This window comes from Alosa alosa, chromosome 21 (genome assembly GCF_017589495.1).
Source record: "Alosa alosa isolate M-15738 ecotype Scorff River chromosome 21, AALO_Geno_1.1, whole genome shotgun sequence".
Classification (NCBI taxonomy): domain Eukaryota; kingdom Metazoa; phylum Chordata; class Actinopteri; order Clupeiformes; family Clupeidae; genus Alosa; species Alosa alosa.
Genome location: NC_063209.1, coordinates 23,536,458 through 23,561,302, shown reverse-complemented (window position 1 = coordinate 23,561,302; position 24,845 = coordinate 23,536,458). Strand labels below are relative to the sequence as shown.

The following is a 24,845-nucleotide window of genomic DNA, read 5'->3' as shown; positions in this document are numbered from 1 at the left end:
AAAACAATTCATTCAGTCTAAAGTAACAGGCATCCCAAGCCCCTGAGTAGCTACTTCAGTGAGAATGAAGAGACTGGTCGAAACATCTGCTGCAAATACATATTTATTTTCTTCCCTTGCCTCCGGCAATCTTAAGATCAATAACGCAAAGGGCTTTTTTCTCCCTCCAGGACATAACGAGATGTATGTGTCACTCGGTTAATAATAACGCTGAGGCTCCGATGAAGGCCCTGAATGAGGCACGCTTCTTCTCTTTGAAGGTGATGGGAAGGAGAGAGAGAGAGAGAGAGAGAGAGAGAGAGAGAGAGAGAGAGAGAGAGAGAGAGAGAGAGAGAGAGAGAGAGAGAGAGAGGGAGAGAAGTAGAAAAGAAATGAAAGACAAACATAGAGATGAATAATCAGAGCAAGAAATGAATAGATAGGTAAAGGGGATTAAAGATGGGACAGAAAAAAAGAGAGAAGGTGAGAGAAATAAGTTAAAGAATAAATAAGGGAAAGAATAACAGTACAGAGAGAACAGAAAAAAAAAGTGAAAAAGGAGAAAGACAAGAACAAACACAGAGGACAAACAAACATCCCTCCAGTACAGTCGGCGCTTCGGTCCTACCCTTGCTATTCCTCGGTGGGCTAAAACCAGTGCCCACAGGGGGAATGTGGGGAAAAACAAAGTGAGGATGCCCGACACCAATTAAAACGTGAAGTAATTGTGTTCCATCAAGGACGACCCAGACAGGGTGTGTTCTGCATTGGTGTCAAACCCCTCAGTTGGCTGCCGGAGTCCCGCGGCAGACTAAAAAAAAAAAAAAAAAAAAAAGTCCTGGAGCCAACTTGCCTGATTGGGAGAATGAAAAGCTGTATGAGGCTAACGGAGGTTTGATTGGGAGGGGGAAAAAAAGGGGGAAAAGAGGGGGGGAAATCACACACTTAAAGCGGAGGTGGAGAGGATGAAAAAGCAGTCACTGCTCATTAAAAAGAGCGCTGCGCTGCACTGTGCTCATCTTTCATAAGACTCAGCAGGAGAAAGCCGAGTGAGAAGCCTTCGATAAAACACAGAAGCCGTGTAGACTGGGAGCAACAACAAACATAATAACAGTATTCTAATAGCTTTCTGAAAAGAAATAAAACATTATTTTACTTCCAGAGCAATGAAGCTTAACAAGCTAGTCATAAGTACAAAGAACAGCAAGGGGAGGGTGGAAAACCCTGTATTAGAGTAAATTTCAACAACAAGAATGAGCTTTTATGAAACTGCACTGTGCCAACAAGAAAGATCAAAACCATAGTAACAAGATCCCCAAAGCAAAAGCTTACTCCACTACGTCAAGATAAAAGACCAACAATCGCAAAGCAGCATTGCCGTTTTTGTTCCAAACCTCTTACCTGATCACGTCACATCTGAGTCAATGGGCTACCCCAGTGGCAAAAAGACAGAACATGGTCAAGCAAATAATTTTTGTTTCATAAAAAAAATATGTTTTATGATGTAACCTTTGCAGATAATTTCTCATCATTTGCTACTGGGAATGTCCATTGTCCAACCGTTCCAGGTTAACAAATAAGGGTCAGCTGAATGTAGGCTAGTTTAGGCTACCTCCTAGTATTAAACTCTTATAAATAAAATAAATTAAATACTTCACAACTTGTATAGTAAAGTGACATTCAATGTAGATTTCATAAGATATTCATGAAATATTTACAAAGGCTAAAGAGAAAAAAACGGCAATGCTGCTTTGGCGAATTTGTTGGACTTTTTATTTTGACAAGTTGTCATCATTCTGTCTTCCACATTCATGAAAGGTTTGTTATGAATGTTGAGTGATGTCTCATGAAACAGTCATGAATGCTTTATGTGCAGTTTATGACAGCTGCTATGAATGTGTTAATAAACTCACCAGTCAAGTAAAGTGTTACCCTATAAATTAACCTCATTTACATGCCTGATTCCTAATACCTGCCCCTCGCCACGGCAAAAAAAAAAAAAAACGCAGAGACCCTTTACACAGCTGCTCTGTGCCAGAATGTATTTTTGCTTGCATTACCAAGGCAACAGCAACCAGGTCGGTGAGCTGATAAGAGAGGAGATGACAAAAAAGATGCAGAGAGAGAGAGAGAGAGAGAGAGAGAGAGAGAGAGAGGAAGGGGGAGAGAGAGAGAGGAGAGAGAGAGAGAGAGGAAGGGGGAGAGAGAGATGGGGAAAGCTTGATCTTTGAGCTGCCGCTGATGGCATTAACCTGTGAACTTGCGACAGACACTCACAGTAGAATCCTAATGTGCCGTTTCAGTTTCCTTTGCTCGAAAGTTCGGCCACTCTGTGGAACTTCACACAGGGAGGGGAGAGTACAGTGCAGGGAGGAAGTGGCGCTAAGCACACCAGGATGGCCATCCCACCCGTGCAGCTGCCCACTCCCCATTTCCACACCGATATGCCAGGCTGACAATGTGTGGGCTATGCACTGGCACAAAATGGCTGCCATCACATTACCCAGGTGGGCACTACACAACTGGTGATAGTTGGATGCCAATTAATTAAAGTGAAAAGAAACCACATGTTTCACTTTGTATCGTAAATAAGAGTAATGCTATTTCAATTCAGATAGAGGTTATGTGCATCAATTCACTGAAGTTGAACCACAATGGTCAGCTCTTGATACGTTTCCACGAACCTTTCTTCAAATAAACCCCTCCAGTTCAGTGAAAAGTCTACAGAAGTGGCATTTTGACCTCAACAATTAAAAAAAAAAAAAAAAAAAAACGACTTCAAACTGAAAAGTACAAGTCCAATCTCCCCTGGTCTCTGTGTTAGGTTGCATCATTCCTTTAAAAAGAAATCCCCTCAGGAGCTACAGGGCAGGGGTGATCCTAAATGGATGGAGCTACAGGGCAGGGGTGATCCTAAATGGAGGGAGCTACAGGGCAGGGGTGATCCTAAATGGAGGGAGCTACAGGGCAGGGGTATCCTAAATGGAGGGAGCTACAGGGCAGGGGTAATCCTAAATGGAGGGAGCGGAGGGAGAAGGAGAGAAAAGGTAAAGGTAAGTGGGAGGGGAAAGAACAAGTACGACGGCCAGCCAGAGAGACCAGACCAGACTGAGCGAGAGACAGAAAAAAAAAAAAAAAAAAAAAGATAGAGTGAGAGAGAGACAGAAAAAGAAAAAAAAAAAGAAAGCGAGCGAGAGACAGAGGCAGAGAGGAACAGAGTGTGCGCGGGTGTACAGGTCTGACAGATCTGGAGCCCTGGTGTGACTGTGGGTGTGGGTGGGTGGGGGCACAAACACAGAGGGACAAAGGGGCACACGTCTCACCCTGGCGCTCTGGCCGGCAATGAGCTGGTCGTCGTCCGTCTGCCTGCTGGTCCTGCTGTGCGTATCAAAGTCCTCCGTCTCAAAGTCTGAATCGTCCAGCTCCTCAGGGGTCTGCGGAAGGAGAGAGACACAAAAAAAGCAAGTGAGCATGAGGAGGAGAAAGAGAAGGAGGGAGTGGGGGGGGGGAAAGCAAAAAAAAAAAAAAAAGTGTGAACAGGAAACATTAGAGGGCTGGTCTGAAGACTGTTAAGTAACCCAACTTGCTTAAGATCTATGACGAAGCCTTAACTCCAACCCAACTGCGGCGCAGGCAGATAAATGCCTTGAATGGGGCTCGGCTACTGGAAACCGTAAACTCTAAATGAATTTGTAAATCAAGTGTAATGTGCTGCCTGTGCATTTTGAGAGGGAAAATGGAAATATAGGCCAGTGTGAAACATATTGGGAGTAAAATGTTTCAATCAGTCTCCCATCTGTCGCCGGTGTCTTTGCCTTAAATAACTTACAAAATAAATAAATAAATAAATAAATAAATAAATAAATAAATGAGCCGCAGAGAGGGGGGTGGGGTGTGTTGGTGGAGGGTGAGCGGAGGTGGGGTGTTGAGAGAGGCTGAAAAAATGAGGAATGATCCCCTGGCTTCTGTGAAGTGAGACAGCCAACCTTATCCCAGGCTTCCATGCTGCTTCCATGCTCCCTGCCCTGCATGCAGAGCAGCCCCTGTGTAACCATACTCTTCTTTTAGCATGCAACAATAGACAATCGGGGCAGGCTGGCTTGTGTGTGACGGGGTGAAGTGATGATATAAAAATGAAAAATACAACAATATATATATTTAATATATCCAGCCAAATCCTTGACGGACAAGGAAATGCATTCAGACTTGATACACGCGGGGGGGAGATGCGGGGACGTTAAAAGTGCATTATCCCTGCCGAAACGGGGCAAGCCACGCTTATCCAACTGTCTATAGCATCCATTTATGACGACAGGCTCGCTGACTGCAGGGCCTGGAGAATGGAAATGCCACGGCTCAGCAAGCCAGGGTCCCCTTCTCCCTGGTGAGATTAAGTGTGTCCACCAGCCAGAGGAGAGTCGAGGACCAGTGAAGCTGACTGGTGGGGGGCTGAGAGTGGTTTGGGGTGGGTGGGTAATCAGCACCTACTCACCAGTCAACAGAGGGGTGGGGGGTGCGGTGGCTTCGAGATCTCACGGCCACAGCTCGGTGGAGACAGATAAGCATCGGAATACTGAATAATCCCGGAGATGAAGGGAACTGGGACAGGGTCACGTCAAGACGTCAGCTCAGAATGTCAAGGATGTGTAGATTACAGCCCCGGCTCACCTCAACATAAATATAACACACCGCGAGACCTAGAAGTCATCTCCCCACCGATAACCTGAATTAACCAGTCAGAAAACAGCAACCGGCAGGGACTGGGAAGGTGGACTGTCTTTCAATGCTCCTTGGAAACTGGCATTCACACACCAGAATCACCTTTCTCCCAAGGCAGGAATTGGAAAACCACTTATTTTCTTCACCCTGCCTCCTTTTCTTAGTTATAGACCCTTTCAACAATAAAAACAAAAACAATGCTTGAACGTTCTATTTGGGCCCCAATCTACTTCCTCTGCATTAAGATAACATATGGAATGTTAAAACGGAAGCCTTGTGGGGCCAACTATGATGCTGATAATGGAACTCTCTTGAAAGGGTCCATAGTTTTTTGGCACTAGCGTTATACATTTTGGATGCTCTCTGACAACAGAGTTCCAAGTGTCAAGTACTTTGACACTTCAAAGAGCCTTTTACATGTGCTCTTTTAAATCGCAGGATGGAAAGGTGAACTGCCTTTTCATGCTCCTTGCTAACTGAAGTTCAGCTGCCTTATAGTGTTTGAGTGGAAGCTGATTGGAAAACTGCAGGGACCACGTCTCCACAAGACAGTCAGTAGATGAATCAGACGAGAAAAAAGCCTCCTGCTAGCAGGCACTTTCACAGTATGCCACCAACTTGGCACCTTGGGTGTCAATGAAAATTTGGTGTGTTCCAAGTTGTATTTAAGCTGTTAAACCATACCAGGGGGCCGATGTTTCCAAGGACGCATGTTAAAACGTTGCAGAAAAAATATCTGGGATTCTTTCCGCTGTGCGTCTCAGGTTGAGTGCATTTCGTCAATAAACTAGGGCAGACAAGAGCCCAAATATCAGCGTTCACCAGAGAACGCCTGTGGCGACAGCGGCAGGTGAGCTGGAATCAGGTCTGGCCTCCCAGCGCCCACGAGCAGTCACAGCTGCCCAAACTTTTCCAATGGGTAGGCTGTCCGCAAGCCATTAGCACCAGTGACATCTCTTTGTTGCGGGTGTGTGTTTGTTGGAGGTGTGTGTGAGTGTGTGTGAGTGAGTGTGTGTGTGGACGGGGAGGCTGCTCGACTGTCAAATACCAGGAGACGTTCGACCCGGGCTAAGAGCGCTTCCATTTACAGAGGTTAAAGACTCTGTCCATCTCGAGTCGCCCGAGCCACACATTTGTCGGTTTGGATTGAAAGGTCCGCAGCGTTGGGCGGTCCAGTGGAGGCCCGGCGGAGCTGCTCTTCTGCACGCCGCTGTTTTAACCCGCCTGACTGGATGACACTTGTGTCCACTCGAGGGGCCCGCTAGCTGGGCGTGACCACGGTCGCCTGGGCGATCTGATTAAAAGGAACTGAAGTGCAAGTACTTATTCGGTCTTTGTTTTTTTTCCCTTTTGAAAAATGTGGCTGAAGCCACTATTTATAAAAAAGCAACTTCCATAAAAATAAAAAAGTAAATCATTGGATTACTTATGGAACAAAGCTTTGGGCCTTTAGTCTGTCTACATGCCAAAATGCCTGTAACAATTGCCTATTCCAATTCAATTTAAACAGTCGACTCAACACTGAGAAAAAAAATAACAAAAGAACAGAAAACATCAACTTCCCCTGATTTTTAATTATGCGATATACAAGCTCGAAGGGAGAAAACAGATGGAAAATATCAAAAGATCAGCAGTGATTGGCTCCCTGCATCGAAGGCTATTGAACCTGCCATGCATTCTCGGGGTAAGCACTCCTCCCATTAATCCTGGGCCACGTTAAACCAACACTGGGCAAGGTAAGGCCCGGGCAGCCCAGGGGCTCGGGTCCTAACTGCTTCATCAATCTGGATAACAAGAACGGCGCAAGGCACTGCAGGGGGAATGAATACTGTACCAGCCTGGGCGAGTGGGGGGAGGGGTACTAATTAAAACTGCTGTGTTAAATCAATTACTTATTATAATGCAAATACTGTGTAATGGTTTCTCTATCCAATTTGGTGTTTCTCTAGTTCAGAGCTGTGAGCATTAATGAGGACCTTTGGTACAATGTGGGTGCGGAGATTCTACAAGGGAGATGGAGGGCAAACAGAAGGTTAGTGAGGTCGATATGACCTCTGATACAGCTGAGGGGATTCCTTACGCTTAAAACAAAAAAATTAAAACAAGATTAATGTTCTTTATGGGTATGGAAAGAAGCATATGGTGGTACAAATGACATATGGGGGCAACTGAGCATTAAGAATTTCTAAAGGAATGACCAGGGACCAATGTACTGCGTGTCATTTAAATTTGTCATCCTAATAACTTCCTCAATGATCCCCTTTACTCGACTATGAGGGCCAAGTGCATTGCGGGGTCTTAGTACATTTAACCGAAACGAGTAAGTAGGGGGGAGGGTGGGGTTTAAAAAAAAAAAAAAAATAAAATCTCCATTCAATTATTCAAACTGTGCACACAATCTTTACGATTAATTGAAAGCTCATTACACTGAACGATGCCACATGAAATCTGCCTCAACTAATGGCCCTGCCATAGCCACAAGTTGCGTATGGCGCCTATTTCCGAGCTCCCCGCTAATCTTAACGATGGCCATGGGTTTGTTGTCTGCTCATTGTCAGTCTATTAGATAACGCTTGAGTGCTCGCAAGCTGCCATCTGTCCTCTCTCTGAGCTCTTCTCAGGCAAAGATCATTAACCCGTACACAACTAGCCTCCCGCACGTCCGGAGAGAGTGCAGGCCGCCAGTGCACAGAGTGAAAAGGGGGTATTGCCTCAATTAGCCTGCCAATTGCTGCAAACACGTCGCCTCCATTAGTTTGGGATGTCGATGGACAGTCTTGCACTCCCGCACACACGTCCATGGTGAGAAGGCCAGTGGGAAAGGACAGGATCGGACTTCCTCAAGGGGTTTATTATGTACAAATGCCAAGGGGTCTTTTAGCGGAGCTGGCAATTGTAATACATGTGTGGAAATAAAACCATGGGCCTCAGATTTTTTTTTTGTTTCTGTTCAGAGTTAAGTGCCTACTGCAGTGTTAACAAGTTTACACAGAATACATTTTTTTTTTTTTTTGTATTTCACACAAATTTCAATGCTGGAAATGAGTTAGTCACTTTACACTAGAGAGAGAGAGAGAGAGAGAGAGAGAGAGAGAGAGAGAGAGAGAGAGAGATTGTGTTTGTCTGCGTGTTACTCACGCGCACACATACAAACACACTTTCTCCAACTCTCGCTCACCCCCAACACCATTGTGCACACACGCACACACACTCGAGCAGAACGAGGCCATGAATAATACACTCACCCTGATCATGAGGACAGCCTTCCTGATATCACGCACACCGTCATAGACCAAGCGAGAGGCGTCGATGAACTCGTTCTCGTCCACCGGCAGGGTCGGGTTGGCGCTCAGGGCTTCCACAGCGGCCTCCACTTGCTCGGTGAAACGGGGCATCACTGCGGAGGTCACAGGACGAACGGTGGCCATGTGAGAATGGAATGCAGTTATCCTGTCCATACGTGTGCACACGTACACACACACCCCTATATACCCCAGGCTGTACAACAGATGACGAAGGCATAGGGTTTGTAGCTGCCTAAGTGCTCCCTTACGTACGTCAGAGATAAGGCGCAAAGGGGAGCCTGCTTCCTGACAAACGTTTCCTTACATTTGGACCCTCTGGAGGGGTTCATCAGGAGACCCTTACTTTTCATTATCACACAGGCCGCAGCAAAGGTTCCAGTCAGCCATTTCTTTCGTTCATTTTTCATTTATGTTCCTGCAAATAAATAGTTTTTTGGGAGCAAAACCGAACTGAAGTGAAATGAACTAACAGATTGCCCTTTAAATAATTAATTGTGTGCCAGTAGAGATTACAAAAAGCTTTTATAGCTGGGGAAAGGTTTTTTGCTGTTGAAGTCTTGTTCATTGCCTTCTTCTTATATGTAATTTGGTGGAGGGGAGGCTGCACATTAAGACTGTTCACACACCCAAAAAAAAAAAAAAAAAAAAAAAAAAAAAAAAAAAAAAAAAAAAAACACCTCTAGTTTAGTGAAATGAGTTACTTGATTTAACATGATCTATGACCATTTGCACAGCTATTTTGTAAAGCCCTCCCAGAGGCTCCGTGGCCTATCTATGTAGTAATGGGTCCTCCCCGTGGGTTGTTAAGTTGCATTTACATTAATATCCATTCTCATTCACAATTTAGGCCTACGCAGTGGGACTGAACTGAATGGAGAATAAAAGACATGAGCATGAGGAGGAAGAGAGAGAGGGGAGAGAGGGAGAGAGGGAGAGAGAGAGAGAGAGAGAGAGAGAGAGAGAGAGAGAGAGAGAGAGAGAGAGAGAGAGAGAGAGAGAGAGTGAGAGTGAGAGGCCAGAGGCCAGAGGAGTGAAGGGAGAGATGAACAAGAGGGAAACTCAGAGACGGGCCAGCGAATAAGGAAATAAAAAAAACTTGATGAGAGTGGGCACTGAATGACACACTGAGGGACAACAGGAGAAACGGATGGAAGGAGAAAAGGGGAGGTGGGCTTGCGGAAGATGGGAGCTCCACGTCAAGAAATAGGTTTGGGGCCAGCCTGCAGGCTCAGCAGGGGAAATGAGGTTTAAAAGTAGTTAAGGGAGCCTTCACGGTCACGACACAGCTCGTCTTCTCTCCTCTTTCTCTTTACTCTACCACTCTGCTCTTTGCTATTCTCTGTTCTCGCGCCGCAAAAAAAAAAAGGAAAAAAAGACTTAATCTTTTACAACTTCCTTCAGACAGGACCACGTCCGATATTCATCTTAATAACGCAACTGGAGAATACGGCTTTTGCGGTCATTGCATCATTAAATGGACTTAAAGGGCCTTTGCGCTCCAATATGAAAACACAGGCTTTGTGGGATGCAGACGCTCACATGCATGAGCAGCGTGGCTTGGCGAGAGGGTTGCACTTCCGTGATTTTGCTGTATTTATTTATTAAAACGACAGTCCACAATTATGGCAAAAGGCTGTTATTGAGCTCAATTGCCAATCAAATTACACAGCTCTCTTCCATTCTCCTAAAGCAACATGCTGTTTGGCAATTATCTGGATGTAACAAAAAGTAACTGGATTCATGGATTTTAGATTGCACCTTTTAATTTTTTTTGCTTTGTTTGTTCTTTATATAACAAACATTGAGTTAGTGAGGCTGCATGAGTGAAGTGCAAAACCACTAAACCAATGCATTATGTGCCATCTGCTCCAGTTCCAACCAGCGCTGCTCATTTTCAACAGGGGAAAATCTGGAGTCTGTCAACAGTGATGGTCACGCAGGATAAACGCATGGCAGGGGGGTGTCGACATCCTAAAGGGAAGGTGTAGAGTCACACCTGTATCAGCTGTGCAAGGAATCATGGGAAGATTGGGGAAACCACACCTGATACGGCCACAGAGGACTGGAGTGTTTGTGTGAGTGTGGTGAATGCAGAAGTACTGTTGTGTCAGTCACAAAGGGGATTTAGTCAGGTGTGGTGTTTAGGGAGCTGTAGCAGAGCTGTGGTGTTTAGAAAGCTGAAGTTGATTTTTTCCCCTTTTTATCTTAATTTGCATATTCATACATTTATTCATTACGCCCTTCATATTCTCAAAACTGCATGGGCCTGTTTGATGTGGCGTGTGTGTATACACACTTGTCAGAAGCAATGTTAAGCCTGCATTTAAAGTTTCATCTGTGAACATTTTTACAATTTTTTTCCCCTCAATGTTTTCATGCTCTCTTCTCCCCTGAAACTGTCACCTGGATAAATTTCAGAGCCTTAGTCTGAGAAGTCCCAGCAGGCACAGAAATGAGCTTTTGCAGGAAAATAAAATGGGGTGGGGATGAGAATCCATTCAGTCCAGCATTAGGAGGAGACAAGGGGCAACACACCACTGAGCCTCTAAAAAATGGGGTGATCTACAAGTGTGCAAGTGCAAGTCTCTGTTTGGTCTGCGCTATGCGTCTCTGGGTTGGAGGTGTAGACGGGAGCCTTACCAGTGTCTGTCAGCAGCTTGGTGGCTTCCAGAACCTTCTCGGTGTACACGCCCGGCTCGTAGTTGTCCATTTCCGAGGTGACCACGTGCACGACGCGGGCAGCGCGGCCACGGATGGCGCCGGCGGTGCGGTCCAGCCCGTCCACATCCTTCTCCTGCAGCGCGATCACGCACTTGTTCACGTCCTCCAAGATGTGGTTCTCTGAGAAGGGGAGATGGGAGGAAACAAACAAACACCGGCCAATCCAGATTAACATAACATAACGCATGTACGGTACGCACGCAAACATGTGACAAGACATTTTCCCCCAGTGTGTGACCGGCCTGCGTAGCAAAACAGGAACAACAAGGACTAAACATGGAGAGAACTGAAGAGTGCTGTGGTGGGGGTAGTGCGCAACACACACACACACACACACACACATTAATGCGGGAAATCCTTATCCTTCATGGCATATTTGCATTGTCCCTGGCTTAGAGGAATGTTAACAGCAAACCTGCAAGGGCAGTGGGGAACGAGACTTGTGTGCACACACACACACAAAAAAAGTCCTGGAGACAAACGCGTAGACAGCTTATTAATGGGTGCCTGTAAAATGCAAATCGACATTGTGTAAACTGCACTCTGTCCTTGGATGGAGGTGAGGAGTCACTCCGCTTAATGCTTAATGAGAACTCTTTAAGGCCACGCCTGACAAGCCGTTTGTGTGTCTTAACATACGTGACAGGATGTCAATTGCAGGCCTGCCGCAGCCAGTGCTCAAGTGCTTTTGTCTGGTTCGGGGGGGAGGAGGGAGAAGGGAAGACTAATCAAGCACAGAGAAGTCTTGGGGTGCAGACAAAGCATCGCACTCCAGACTTGTGCCCCCCCCCCTTCTTTGTAGTACCTTTGAGAAACAATTAACAGTGGTTACCGTGTTCATCTTTGTCTCACAAGGTTTCAGTAGCAGATGAGAGTGGCTTAATGCTTTGTGCATGCTCAGTCAATGGTTACCTTGTACCTTATCAGGAACTTTACAAAGGGAATAGTGGCAACGCACAGCAGCAGCAGTGGTAACAGTACTATCGAGATTTCTTATCCTGTTTCAATGGGAAGCACAGCTCATTGAAAAACATTACCAATACATATGTACACACGCAGATTAATACCAAGCAAACCACTTCATGTGCTCTCCAAACACAATTTCCGAGGATAGGGTGCCATAGACCCTCACTGCGGTTGCCATTAAAGTAGCATCAGGGCCCCATTCGGCTCTCAGAGCGCTCTATCCTTTCTGCCCGCTAGCGGCGGGGGGGGGGAGGGGGGGGGCGTGCAAGGGGAAGTGCTTACCTGACACACTGAGGAAGTCGTCGATGGAGGTGATGTCGTCCACGGCGTCGGTGAGCACGCGCACTTGCTTCTCCCACTGCTCTTTAAAGAGCTCCATGTTATCCTGGGCCACCTTGCTGTTGGGCTTGGCAGCCAGGGCCAGTGCTGCATTAATCACCTGCAATTACAAATTAAAGCCCATTAGGTCCCCATTTTAAGGGCTGGCTGAGTAGAGGAGGAAAAGGGGAGGGGCGGGGGGGTAGGCATGCAAATCATCATGCATGAACATAAACATGGCTCCGTTTCCCAGTTTCTGTGTTTTACTTATGTGTTCCTTTATTTATTTTTAAATCACACAAAACTAATGTCAATCTAATTCACCTGGCGCCAATTGTACATCATCTGATTAATTCTGGCTTGTTTGGTTGGTTGGTTGGTGTAACCCCCTCCCGCGGCCCCACACTCATGCTTTCGGAGAGCTACATTTGTCGACATCAAAGCCAGAGGATGAATAGGAGCCATTAGGAGCACCGAGATGAAAAGGACTCGGCAGGCTTGCTAGGGGAAGGGGGGGTGGGTAGGGGGTCTGGCACTGGCAGTGGGATGCCCAGAGCCGAGTGCAGGCGCATGGGCCCTACCTGGGGGCAGAGGGTCTCCAGCTGAGATGCTGCCATGCGGACCAGCTTCACTCCCTCCTCATTATTGGAGATGGAACATGCCAGATTGGCCACCTAAGACAAGAAAAAACAAAACAAGATAGAGTAAGATGTTTTCAGGACAGGCACTTCAGAGAGATAGAGAGAGATGGAAGGAAGAGAAGAGTGAGAGAGATGGGAGATTGGAGAGAGGCATAATCATCATAGAGATGGGCGAGAGGGGGAGAGAGAGAGAGAGAGAGAGAGAGAGAGAGAGAGAGAGAGAGAGAGAGAGGGGTAAAGAGAGAGAAGTACACAATATTACTATGAGAAAGATGTATCAGGGGAGATTGACGGAGAGCAAGGCGAAGGAGTAGAGAGGGGGCGAGAAAGGGAGAGAGAAACAGATAGAGACAGACAGAGAGATAGAAAAAAAGAATGAAATAGAGACAGAGTAAGAGGTGGCGGAGATAAAGAGTGGGGTGCAGGTAGACACCCACACAAACGCCCATCCATCACAGAGACAGCATACAACCAGAGGCGCATTTAATGTAATTGAACATAAAAGTCGGATGGTACCGAGATTATTAGACAAAAGGGATAAATAATAAAGCCTGCGAAGAGAAAGAAGGTGAACGGCATCAACACACACAGACATAAACACAAACAGTCACAAACACAACAGGAGAGGGAACAGAAGCTGTTCCTCCTCACATGTAGCAGAGATATTGGGGTGGTGGCAGTGGTGATGGTGTGTGTATATGTGTGTGTGTGTGTATGTGTATGTGTATGTGTGTGTGCGCGTCCGAGAGAGCTGAAAGAGACCTGGGCCTGATAAGGTTCAGATCCGTTACAGAGCCAGTGTCGGTCCCTCTCGGACGGGTCGGCTATGACAAGGCAGGCAGAGGCTTCCGCGGATGATTAAATCGCCACTCTTGCCACGACGCTACGAGGCAAATATTCCTGACACCTTCAAAAAAAAAAAAAAAAATCTCACAGGCTGCTGAAAGCGAGAACGCTGAGGTAAGCAAGTGCTGTTCCCGCTGCCAACGTTTATAGTTTGAGAGTAAATTTTGCTGTATTGACCCAACAAATCAAGCTCACCAAGGGCCGCCAATCTCCCAATCTCCCCCCTCCCCCGACACTTGTGCCCTTCCCAGCGAAGGAGGCGCGTTACGAGCTCTCTTATGGGTCACCTGCATTTCCATCAGGCACTTTAAAACAGTGGCATTTATGGGCCTGCTGTTGTTTACCGAGCCGCCGTCACGCTCACGGCCACACAGGTGGCGCACGTGTGACAAAAGAGAAGGAGATGAAAGGGCCACACACACACACAAACTGCCAACATGGACGATTCATGGCCTCCTCAACCATGCATTACACACTAAGGTCACTCACACATTCACAGAGTGAATGGCTAGTCATGGTTGCTCCAGTAGACTCGAAATGCATTTAGCAAACACACGCTGGCACTTGGCATCACTGCTGTGCCCGAGGAAAGCGGCGCTGCCCAGGGAGCTTCTGGCCCTGAAGCTGCCCGCTGTCTGTAGGGAGGGAGTGTACGTTGGCAGAACGGAATCTTAAGTACATTTTGCTACCCATAATGCACCTCTACTCACCGTCCCCTGCAGACAGCAGACTGTTGAAACATTTAAAACCACCACACATTTCAGATGACGGGCACTTAGCTGTGCATGTTAGCACTCAGAAATGCCAAACTCACACATCAGAGGGGGAGGGGTCTGGTGGTTTGAGGGGAGTTTAAATGGGGGGGGGGGCTGTTGTGCCCCTGGGGACAGTGGAGGCTGCTGGGGGAGGGTATGGGGTGCAGGCCACTCTCAGACGGGAACCTGGTGTCTAATGTCACAGGGATGCAGTTTAAAGTCCTGATGCTTTCCTTTGAAGCCACTTGATGAAGAATTTGTCTGGAGGGCAAGTTGCACTATACCCCATTAACCACTCTAGCACATTACAGCACTTATGCAAGGTGAGAAAAAAGAAAAAAGAAAACCACAAACACATCCAACGAATCCTCACCCCTACTCCACACACAGACGCCAGAGAGGCTGATTCAGTGGAAAATCTATTAAAACGCATATCTGTAAATGATCATGTGACAAATTAGAGAACCATTTTAAATAACTACCCGGTAACACATCTGGAATTGCATTAATTCTTCTCCCAAACACTCCCTGCTGGGGCATGTCACTGCCAATTCACTCCAGTAGATAAAAAAAAAACATTCGCTTCCAAACAATAAAGCAAGTGAGCAAGAACAAGAATATCTTAGCCTGGAGGTTTAAAAAACCAAACATGTATATCTTTGAAAAAACAGGTGTTTGGGTGCATACATTGAAACTGAGCTAATTAGCAGCTCAATTTAGGCAATTCTGCGGTGTAATAGCAGGTCTCATCTGTTCAATTTAGATTCAAGAGGTTTTAAATTAGTTTCCCTAAATGTATATCCCACATACACCGAGCTGATTTAAATTAACATTATAAACTACCTCAGAAAAGCTAGTCTGTGCAGAGATTAAGGCCTTGTATTTTTCCACTCTCCTTTTCTACAGTTTATTTTCTTAATACTTCTTTCTAGAAAGTAGCAAAGAAAAAAAAAAAAAAAGCTCTGGCATGAAGTATCAGGGCTGCTGCGAGACGCAGAGAGTGAAATACACAGTTGGGGACAACCCCCCCCCATGTGTATTTCACTCTCTCTTTGCATCTTGCAGCAGCCCTGATACTTCATGTCAGAGACTCGGCGACAGACCCTGGCTGAGCCCCTTAATGGGGAGAGAGCCGGGGCGAGTGCAGCAGCGGCAGGCACCAGGAGCTCCAGCCATCCTCACCACGCAGGGAACTCATTTGCAGCTAAATGTCAAGCGCCTTCCGGCAGACGGACCGCGCTCCCGCGGCGGGTGCACGAGTCGAGCGGCTCATTTCCTGTTCCCAGTGGCAATGATTCGCCCGTGCCCCGTGGCCTACTGTATATCTCGTCACATAAATCAGCGAAGGTGCACTGGATCAATAGGCAAGGGATGGCGAGGTGGACTTGGGGGGTGGGGTTCGGTTACCATCTAAGGGCCACGAGAGCGCCAGCAGTAGCTTGCGTCATCCGAGCTACGCCCCCATTAAGATGGTGGCTCAGGATGAGGCAGTATGGATGAGAAAGGCGGTGAAATGGTGATTATTCAATTTGGATCCGGGCACTAATTACGATTTCAATATGTTATGCAGACGAGTTGGCAAGAAATCTTTTGAGGGGTGTCAAACGGAATGAATCATGAATCACTCAGGGTGACTTGCCCAGATTTTCTTAAGCTTAGTAATTATTGCTGGCACTAGGTTCCTCAAGGGAAAAAAAAAGGTTTCGGTTGACAATGTATTATAAATTAGACATATGATGGGCTTTTCTCCCGCGCGCGCTCCCTTCCACTACCTCTTGTAGACACACACAAAACAACAGACCCAACACATGCGCACACACACACAAACACACAAGCTCCTGGTGTCTGCTTCTGCCCTTAGACTGCACATGGTACCAAAGACACTGCAAAACCTCTCCATCCCTTGAGCAACCTGGAACCTTTCCGTACGAGGCCCAGAGGCACCAGAAAAACAGAAAGCTCATCCTATTTTTACCCTTGTCTTCAGGAGAGGCAGAGAAGAGTCTCCGCAAAGGAAGGAGAGGCAGAGAAGCGTCACGTCTGAGAGCTGGTGCTCAGCTCAAAGAATCCTCTTCAATATGTGGCTAAACACTGGCACATACAGCAGGCAGCTCTTCCAGAAAACTGGCTCCTGTCTCTAGCCCTTCCACACGCGCCCCCCCCCCCACACACACACACACAGCGATCTCGGGATGCTGAGGAACGTCATTAAGGGAGAGGGGCGAGTGAAATCAACTAATCAGACCAGAATGAGGCAGCGGCGACATGCGCCTGGTGCCAGGGAAACGGAGAACAGAAAGAAAACTAAACAGGAACCCCCCCGCCCCACACACACACACCACAGTGCCAGACTAGACTAGGCAGCCAGCCACCACTCTTGAAAGGCAACTGTATAGACACAGCAAATGATGTATGGAAAAGCATCTTCAAATAAACTGGGGAAACATTTTGAATCGTATACACGGGCCCAAATAATGTAACAAATTAGAGAGTTTTGGCACGTTTTGTTCTCCTCTGGAGGACGATGGAGAGGGAGAAACAGAGGCTCTGATGCTTTTGTATGAGGAGAGGGAGGGAGGGAAAGAGAGTATGAGGGGGAGAAGGGGAATGAGAGCTGGCTCTTTCTTATCCATGGCTGTTCAATAGTAGCACAAATTAAAGGGGAACTTGGCAACTATTTCAACGTAATAAACCCGTTTAGAAATCATTTGGATGGTTAAATGACCGGTTCCGGTGAAAATGGTGACTTTTCCCGCTGCCCCTAGCGTCCCCAGGCGGAAAACCAACCTTGCAACATTGAAACTACCGTCCCGGAAAGAGAACTGAGAAACACGAAACTCGTTTTAAATCGTGTTTCTTACCTTGTAACATCCACATTGTCTGCCGAACTTAAGCTAACCGTTTTGCTAGCTTACACAAATCCATGTGCTTTATCGTTACCTTTTTCCACAGTTTGAAATAGCATAATGCACAATTTCTCCAGCAGAGGGGGAAATCCTGCCAAGTTTCCCTTTAAAATGGCTTCGCTTCCAGCTAGAGAGCCTGAGCCATATTTAAATGGGACATGGAAATCGTGGATGTACGCACCAGTAACCAAAAGGCCATCCTTTCAGCCTGCCCCCTGCTATCATTCTTTTTCCTCTATCCTATATGAAACTCTGTAGCTTAATAAATAATGGGGGAAGAAAAAATAGACAACAAAATAGGTCAAAAGAAGAGTTCATATGAGGGCGGATGCCTTTCTTCACCCCCTCCATCTCGCAATGTTATGCAGTCAGACAAGATTAAATAGTGCTGTGACCTGCTCAGCTTAAATACCGGCTTTGTAATGGTCAGTGGACAAAAAAAAGTTAAGAATCCACTTTTTAGAACCACAAGTGTTTGGGGTATGTTTGGCCATTGGTGGGGGTGGAGGGGGTAAGTCATTGGGGTATGTTTAGCCCTTGGTGGAGGAGGTCATTGGGGTATGTTTGGCTCATGGTGGAGGTGGAGGGGGGCCGAGGAGGTCATTGGGGTATGTTTGGCTCATGGTGGAGGTGGAGGGGGTAAGTCATTGGGGTATGTTTAGCCCTTGGTGGAGGTGGAGGAGGTCATTGGGGTATGTTTAGCCCTTGGTGGAGGAGGTTCATTGGGGTATGTTTGGCCCTTGATGGAGGTGGAGGTTGTCATTGGGGTATGTTTAGCCCATGGTGGAGGTGGAGGAGGTAATTGGGGTATGTTTAGCCCTTGGTGGAGGTGGAGGTGGTCATTGGGGTATGTTTGGCTCATGGTGGAGGTGGAGGGGGTAAGTCATTGGGGTATGCTGGGCCCTTGGTGGAGGTGGTACGTCACCCTGGTATCCAATACAAAGGATGAGATGAAGATCTCAGTTCTTGTAAAAGGATTGGGGAGGGGGGCGGAGGGAGGGGAGACGCACAAGCATACATACACTCGGGATTTCAAATGGAAAGCACATAAGCAGGCTCCAATCACGTTTATTTTTAATGCTGTATACTGCATTAATGTTTAAGATGTCCGCAAAATCAATACATTAAAAAACCTCAATCCACTGTTAAACGGCTATCCATTTCCCTAGGGTGAGGCCCGAATACTGTGCAAGGTGGCAGCCACACACACACACACACACACACACACACACACAGCGTCTGCTGCACTGGCGCAGAGGAGCACATCTGAGAGTGCCCATCTGGCTGCAAATCCCTGCTCCAGGCGCCAAAACACGGCGTCAGGTGGTCTCTCGGCACTGAACAGGTCTTACGCCTCACCTGGCCAACTCCCCGTAGTTCGCTGAAGCATAATATGGAGTTAATTGCGAACAATCCTGTTGGTTCGTTAACAATTAGGAGTGGAATGTAACTGATACTAGTGCAACGTTTGCCAGGAAGGAGGAGTTTCCAAAGTTGACTGAATGGCTATTGTTTTTAGTAATCCCTCCATGGTAATGATGAATGAGTAAGCATTCAATGATTTGAGATGGCATCTCTGAGGTATATGTGAGGGGATTTGTTCCTTGCTCAGATTATCATAATCTCATCCTGTACAAAAACAAACAGGGTATAAAAACGCCCCACTGCTTGTACATATGTTCACTACCACACAAAGCTGATAATTCAAGCAAATGCTGTGTGGTGATGGATTTTATTTATGGATTAAAAGCCACGCTTGTTTTGCTTCAACCTGCCGATTGGATTGAGAGCCCCTGGCCCGCCTCCCCTCCCCCTCCAACACACTGTCTCTGTGTCTGCCACACAACATAAAACCCAATGCGGTAGAGAGAGATGTGACTTATTGGAGGACATGTTCTGCTGCTGCTAGCACTTGAAACCCCAGTGAGAGACTGTGCCTAATGAGCTCCTAACTGCCCAGAGCACCGCACCACCACCACCAAAATCCCAATCCCCCAAACACTCTCCTACCTTTCACTTCGATTTTCACACAGACCCCCCCGCCCCCCGCTCACACCACCCAGGCAGCCGTCCAGTGCCACACGCAGAGGGCTGGGGCGGCCCCCACACAGGCCGAGGTCATTTGAAAATGTCAATGGATGACGCCTCTGTGCCAGAACTGCGCTGGGCAGATTTGAAGACAACTAATGAGGGCGGCTAATGTTCCTGTCAGCTGGTTGGCGGCCCGTGAGTGAGTGAATGAGCGATTGTGTGTGTGTGTGTCAGTCTCTCGCTCTCCCTGACACACACACACTTGCATACAGAGGGTGTGGATAGGTTTGAGAGAAGAGTGAAAGTGTGTGTGTGTGTCAGTGTCAGTCATGCATAAAGAATGTGGATACTGTAGGCTTGAGAAGAGTGAAAGTGCATGAGTGTGTGTGTATCTGTATGTGTGCTTGTGTGAGATTGTTTGGAGGGAGAAAGTCTGAGTGTGAGTGTGCACCATGAATGTAAAAGCCTGGCTAATTCTACATGAGAGGCCTGTCTATTAGGAATGTGAAGCAGCAAGGGAGATGTGGAAAGGGTATTTTATTGGTCCGTATAACCATGGATGGTGTGTGTGTGTGTGTGTGTGTGTGTGTGTGTGTGTGTGTGTGTGTGTGTGTGTGTGTGTGTGTGAACCAAAAAAAAAAAAAAAAAAAAAAATAGTCGAGCAAAAGCAGCTTTCCTGTGCAGTATGTCAACAAGAAATAGGATATCCAACTGTTGAGACAATGAATGTATTTCCCTCGAGACAGCATTTAACCTTGGAGCATGGAGAAGTTTCGTCTTCTGGGCAGAAAAGGTAAGATGAGGAGGGGAGGGGAGGGGTTGGGCTTGGAGGGGGAGGCTTAAAATTTGATTCACGACTGTGACCATCCATACAAATGTAGTGTTTGGCCACAACAGCGCCGGTTTGCAGCCTCCCCTCCCTACGTTTGCCAGAGGCACAGCTATAAATGTCCAGGTTTGTTGACTCAGTCGGTCCCCTCTGACGCGTCACAAAAAAAATATGATCTATAAGTTAATATGTATAAAGGTTACGGCATACTCTCACAGATCAAGTGGCTGCGTCAGGAGCTATTTTTATTTACACTTTCACCGGCCTGCTTGCATCTTCTAGGTTTTTAAGGGGTGCAACAAGACTCAATGACACACACACACTCAAACACACACACACAGACACAAATAATACATACACAAAAATCAAGTGGTAGCCAAGAATGCAAACCTATGTACATATTAATCTGGGCTTTATACAGAGACATGTAGCAATAACTACCACTTCATTGGAGTGCCTGTTACCTACCTCAATGAGCTTGTTGGCGTGCTCACGGAACACTTGGGCGTACTCCTTCACTTCCTTCTCGTTGCCGTTCTTGGCCGCCTCGATGAGGACCAGGAGTGGCACGTTGGTCTCCAGGAAGGAGTCGGACACGTGGTCCATGACCGCCTTTCTCAGCTGCAGGGAACACCAAGAGAGAAAATAATTAATAAAAACCTGAAAAAAGACGGAACACTCAGCACTGACAAAACAGCCTCGCTAAATGTCATTCATCATTTGTGGAGGATTTGCTTTTTTCCCCTCGTTTTTATTATTTGATTCATTCCTCCTCCTTGCGTTCCAAAGCGACAGAATGAACTCCATGTCTTCAAAAATAGCTGAGGATCCAAGACACAATACAGGTACTTCTGTGATCACCTGCATACTTGATCATTCTTCAACTCCTGGTTCTCTCTCTCTCTCTCTCCCTCTCCCCCTATTCTTTATGGTATTTGTGTCTAATGAAAGTCAAGTATGGATGCACAGCAGGGGAGGGGGGCAGGAGTGGGATACAAGAGAGAATGGAAATAAAGGGATAGAAAGAGGGGGTGGTAGGAACAGAACAAAGAAAATAAGTGTGAGATCTGTGGAAGGAGGAGGAGGAACTGGAGAGGAACTAACCTGTCTGCGCAGGTCACGGGTCTTCTTTGTCATCCTGTCGATGGCCGTGTTCAGGGCATCACTCTTGTCCTTCCGCCCAGCCTGGAGGAGGAGACATGGAAGGATTAGTGAGTGTGAGTGTAAGTGAGTGAGAGAGAGCGAGAGAGAGAGAGGGGATTGAGGGAAGGGGCACACCAGCTCAACTGTTTGCTCTTGTTACTGTTATATCCTGGTGAGGGAGACAGGTGAAAGTCACCTGGGAATTTAGTGGAATGGATAAACACATTAGCTTGTCACAGAACAGTTTAAATGTTTAAGGAAAGGTGAGCAAGCGAGCAAAAGCGACAGACAGACAGAAAGGGAGAGAGCAGAGAGAGAGAGAGAGAGAGAGAGAGAGAGAGAGAGAGAGAGAGAGAGAGAGAGAGAGAGAGAGAGAGAGAGAGAGAGAGAGAAACCATTCAGCTGGCATGCACAACAGGAGAAGACGACAGCGAGCCATGACCAATGCGTCAACAGCATGAGCACGGAGACGAGAGTTGGACTTTAGTGGGTCAATCTGAACCCTGACTAACATGACTAGAGGGGAGTCTTACACACGCATGTTCTGCCTCCCTCCCACACATATCCTCTGACTCTAATGAATATTTAGGTCTGAATTGAGATGCAAAAAGGCAAAAAAAAACCTTGGCTTGTAAAACTTGTCGACCATGTTGTGGTTGTTGTGTTTTCCTACACTGCAAACCACAGATTTATTTAAAAGTTCAGTAAAAAAAATTGCGTTTCAAGAAAAAAAAAATATGTTGCTATAAAAGGCTTGGAACACATTCTACAGGCAAAAACATGATTCATTCTTAATCCTCATTAAACGGCATTCCTAAACTTAGACATCAATATCATTATATTAACTAGCCTGTGTGTTGCTCATGAAATGGGAGTCTGTATAAGCAGCAACAGAATACTGAAATGCAGTAAGAGGCGACCCAGGAAAGGGTCAAAGTTTGGTCCCTACAGGGTTAATATGGCCTCTGATGAGGGCAACACAGTGGCACTGGCACTAGTAGTGTGTGTGGAAAAAAAAAAAAAACAGGCAGATGACTATGGCTTTGCCCCTTGCGTACCCATCCTCCCTCAGGGCTAAGCCTGGCACCCAACCATTGGTCCAGAATGGAGAGATGGAGGGAGAGAGAGAGAGAGAGAGAGAGAGAGAGAGAGAGAGAGAGAGAGAGAGAGAGAGAGAGAGAGAGAGAGAGAGAGAGAGAGAGAGAGAGAGAGAGAAAGAGAAGAAAGAGAAAGAAAGAAAAAAAGAGAGAAATATGCACTCCACTCACATTGCCCAAGTAAACAGCTCAAGTGCACTGGGAAGGTAAATGTGTAGACAGAGGGGGTGCCAGCGGGGAGGGGGGGTAAAGGGGTAAAGGGGTATAGGGGGTGTTGGAGGGCGTCACGGGGGCACAAGCAGCTCTGCGGTGACATCCAATGAAATATGGCAGAGGCACAAAGCACCAGCCACTACTTCTGCGTGCCTGCACGAGCCCATTCCACCTCCACCCCTCCCCCGCCGGCCCATCGGGTGGTGCTCTACTGAAGACCAGGGGACGCCATCGGTCTTAATCCCTACTGAGGTCCCCCCCCAAGCTAGGACCAAGCACTCACAGTGGCATACCTCTACAGACACACACACAGAAAACTCATTCGCCACGCTGCATAAGAACACAGGTGCACACACCCAAACGTACAGAATCACAGTCACACACACACAGCCACACTCACTCACCTACCACCCTCCAGTCCCAAAATCCCCACCTCTAATGGCTACCTATTCCAGCGAACCAGTTCTTCTGCGGGGAAATTCATCTCCCTGGACAGGTCATTTCTTACCAAGTGGCATAAACCCAGGGAAACGTGAGCATGGAGTATCTTGCAAATCAAAAGTTAAGAGGAGAAATAAAAGAAAATGGAAAAGAAGGAGAAGATGGAGGAGAAGAGGAGGCATTTCTGAGGGGCGAGATGATTGGGCTGCTCTTCAGTATTGATTTCACTGCAGGCCCAGTCAGCTTAATTGGTGACCTATTAGGCTCCTCACACGGCTTCACAGGGTGTTTTAACCAACTGCGAGGGCATGATGAGCTGAAGGCGGAGCCCTTGGGAATATGCATCCTATATATACACACACACACACACTTTTTCCCTCCTACCATCTCTTTCTCTTCCCCTCTCAGTGATTGAAGTCCCACCGGGAATAACGAGACTAGCCCAGCAGTTTGGGCAGACAAATGTGTCTACGCTAAATAAGGTGACCCGGAAAAACAACGGCAGAGGTCATTTCTGTGCGGGACCAAAATAACTGACACGCAGATGTATGAAAAACATGCAGAGCAACCTTGGCATCCACACAATGAATGGGAACTTCCAACAAACGTGAATGAGCACAGTACATAGGCACGGTGCAGAATCTATTCAACAAATGTTGAATTGACATTGTTGTTGTTGCACTGCCACCTTTAGAGGTTTACTCGTGTGAATTCCCTACAGAGAATCACAAGAAGCACAAATGTCGTCTGTATTCCAGGGTGTTACATGCTGTTGCATATTCTTGTGTGCACTGACAAACACTGTTCCGTTTAAAAATCCTACGTGCTTTAAAGTTCTACTAGTGACCGAAAAGACATGGTTCACTGAACTCGTGCTAAACAAAAATAGGCTACCTCAAAACAACAAGCAGGGGGAAAAAATAAACTGACATCAGAGAAAAAAATAAACAGATACAGAGGCGTGCACACACACACACATGTGCAAACAAAGCACACGCACACCTCAGTACGAATCCCAATTCCGCATGTCTTGTTTTATCTAGTCTTCAGTACACTATTGGGTTGTCCTGTTTGAATGCTCCATTAAATCCTCCATTCAAGGGAAAGAGAGAGGGAGAGAAAGAGAGACTGTTCCAACCTCCAACCCACTAGAGTATAAAAGGCCACTGTGACGTCAGCCAGCTCATGACGTGTCGAGTTTTGAAAACCTGGTTTAGCATGACTTCGTCTGTCTCTCAGCCATACGTTAAATGCAAACACAACATTGAAGAGGTAGAAATGCAATTTTTTTTTTTTTTTTTTAAGAGAGAGCCTGACAAACTGCTCTGTCACCACACAGATGGGACTTTAAATTAAGAACGTCTAACTATGTTAAAAAGAAACCAAGAGTGTTTTATTGCCATCAGCTGGTGCAATTAAATGGAGAGAGACAAAAAAATAAAATAAATAAAAACAATACAAGCAACACTCTCATGCATCTTCTCTCCATTTCAAAAATTGAACCACACATCTCTAGAAATGAGAATCATGCATAACTCATCCCTCGACCACCCCATCCTCTCCACCTACAGTTAATTTGTGCTCTGACGCGCACACACACACACACACACACACAAACAAGATGAGACAGAGAAGCCGGAGCCGAGAGATTTACTATGATGGTGAATTTTTGCTGCGAGTTGCCGCAACACGTTGGAGTTATCAATATTCCAATGGTAACGAATCAGGGAGAAAAGTGGGTGGAGAGGAATCAAAACGCACAGACTCTGTGAGAGCAAGTGTGCAAGGCAGAAAGCAAGAGGGGAGGGGGAGAGGGAGGGAGAGAGAGCGAGAGAGGGAGGGGGGGCGAGAGAGAGAGCGAATGAGCGAGCTAGATAGAGTGTGTGAGAGCGAGTGTGCGCGCGAGCAAAGAGCAAGAGACAGAGCGGGAGAGAG

General features: G+C 46.7%; 1 protein-coding gene across 2 annotated transcripts in view; it reads right to left on the bottom strand.

The window, feature by feature from the left end:
• The window catches only part of ctnna1 (catenin (cadherin-associated protein), alpha 1), a 101,287-nt gene that overhangs the window by 23,832 nt on the left and 52,610 nt on the right, over nt 1-24,845 (bottom strand). For both annotated transcript variants that reach the window (XM_048230797.1, XM_048230798.1), the window contains exons 9-15: nt 21,121-21,201; nt 20,485-20,637; nt 12,590-12,682; nt 11,973-12,129; nt 10,644-10,844; nt 7,944-8,095; nt 3,303-3,413 (exon numbers count right to left, since the gene is read on the bottom strand). In XM_048230797.1, coding sequence (XP_048086754.1) covers nt 3,303-3,413; nt 7,944-8,095; nt 10,644-10,844; nt 11,973-12,129; nt 12,590-12,682; nt 20,485-20,637; nt 21,121-21,201 — 948 coding nt within the window. The remainder of the gene's footprint in view (nt 1-3,302; nt 3,414-7,943; nt 8,096-10,643; nt 10,845-11,972; nt 12,130-12,589; nt 12,683-20,484; nt 20,638-21,120; nt 21,202-24,845) is intronic.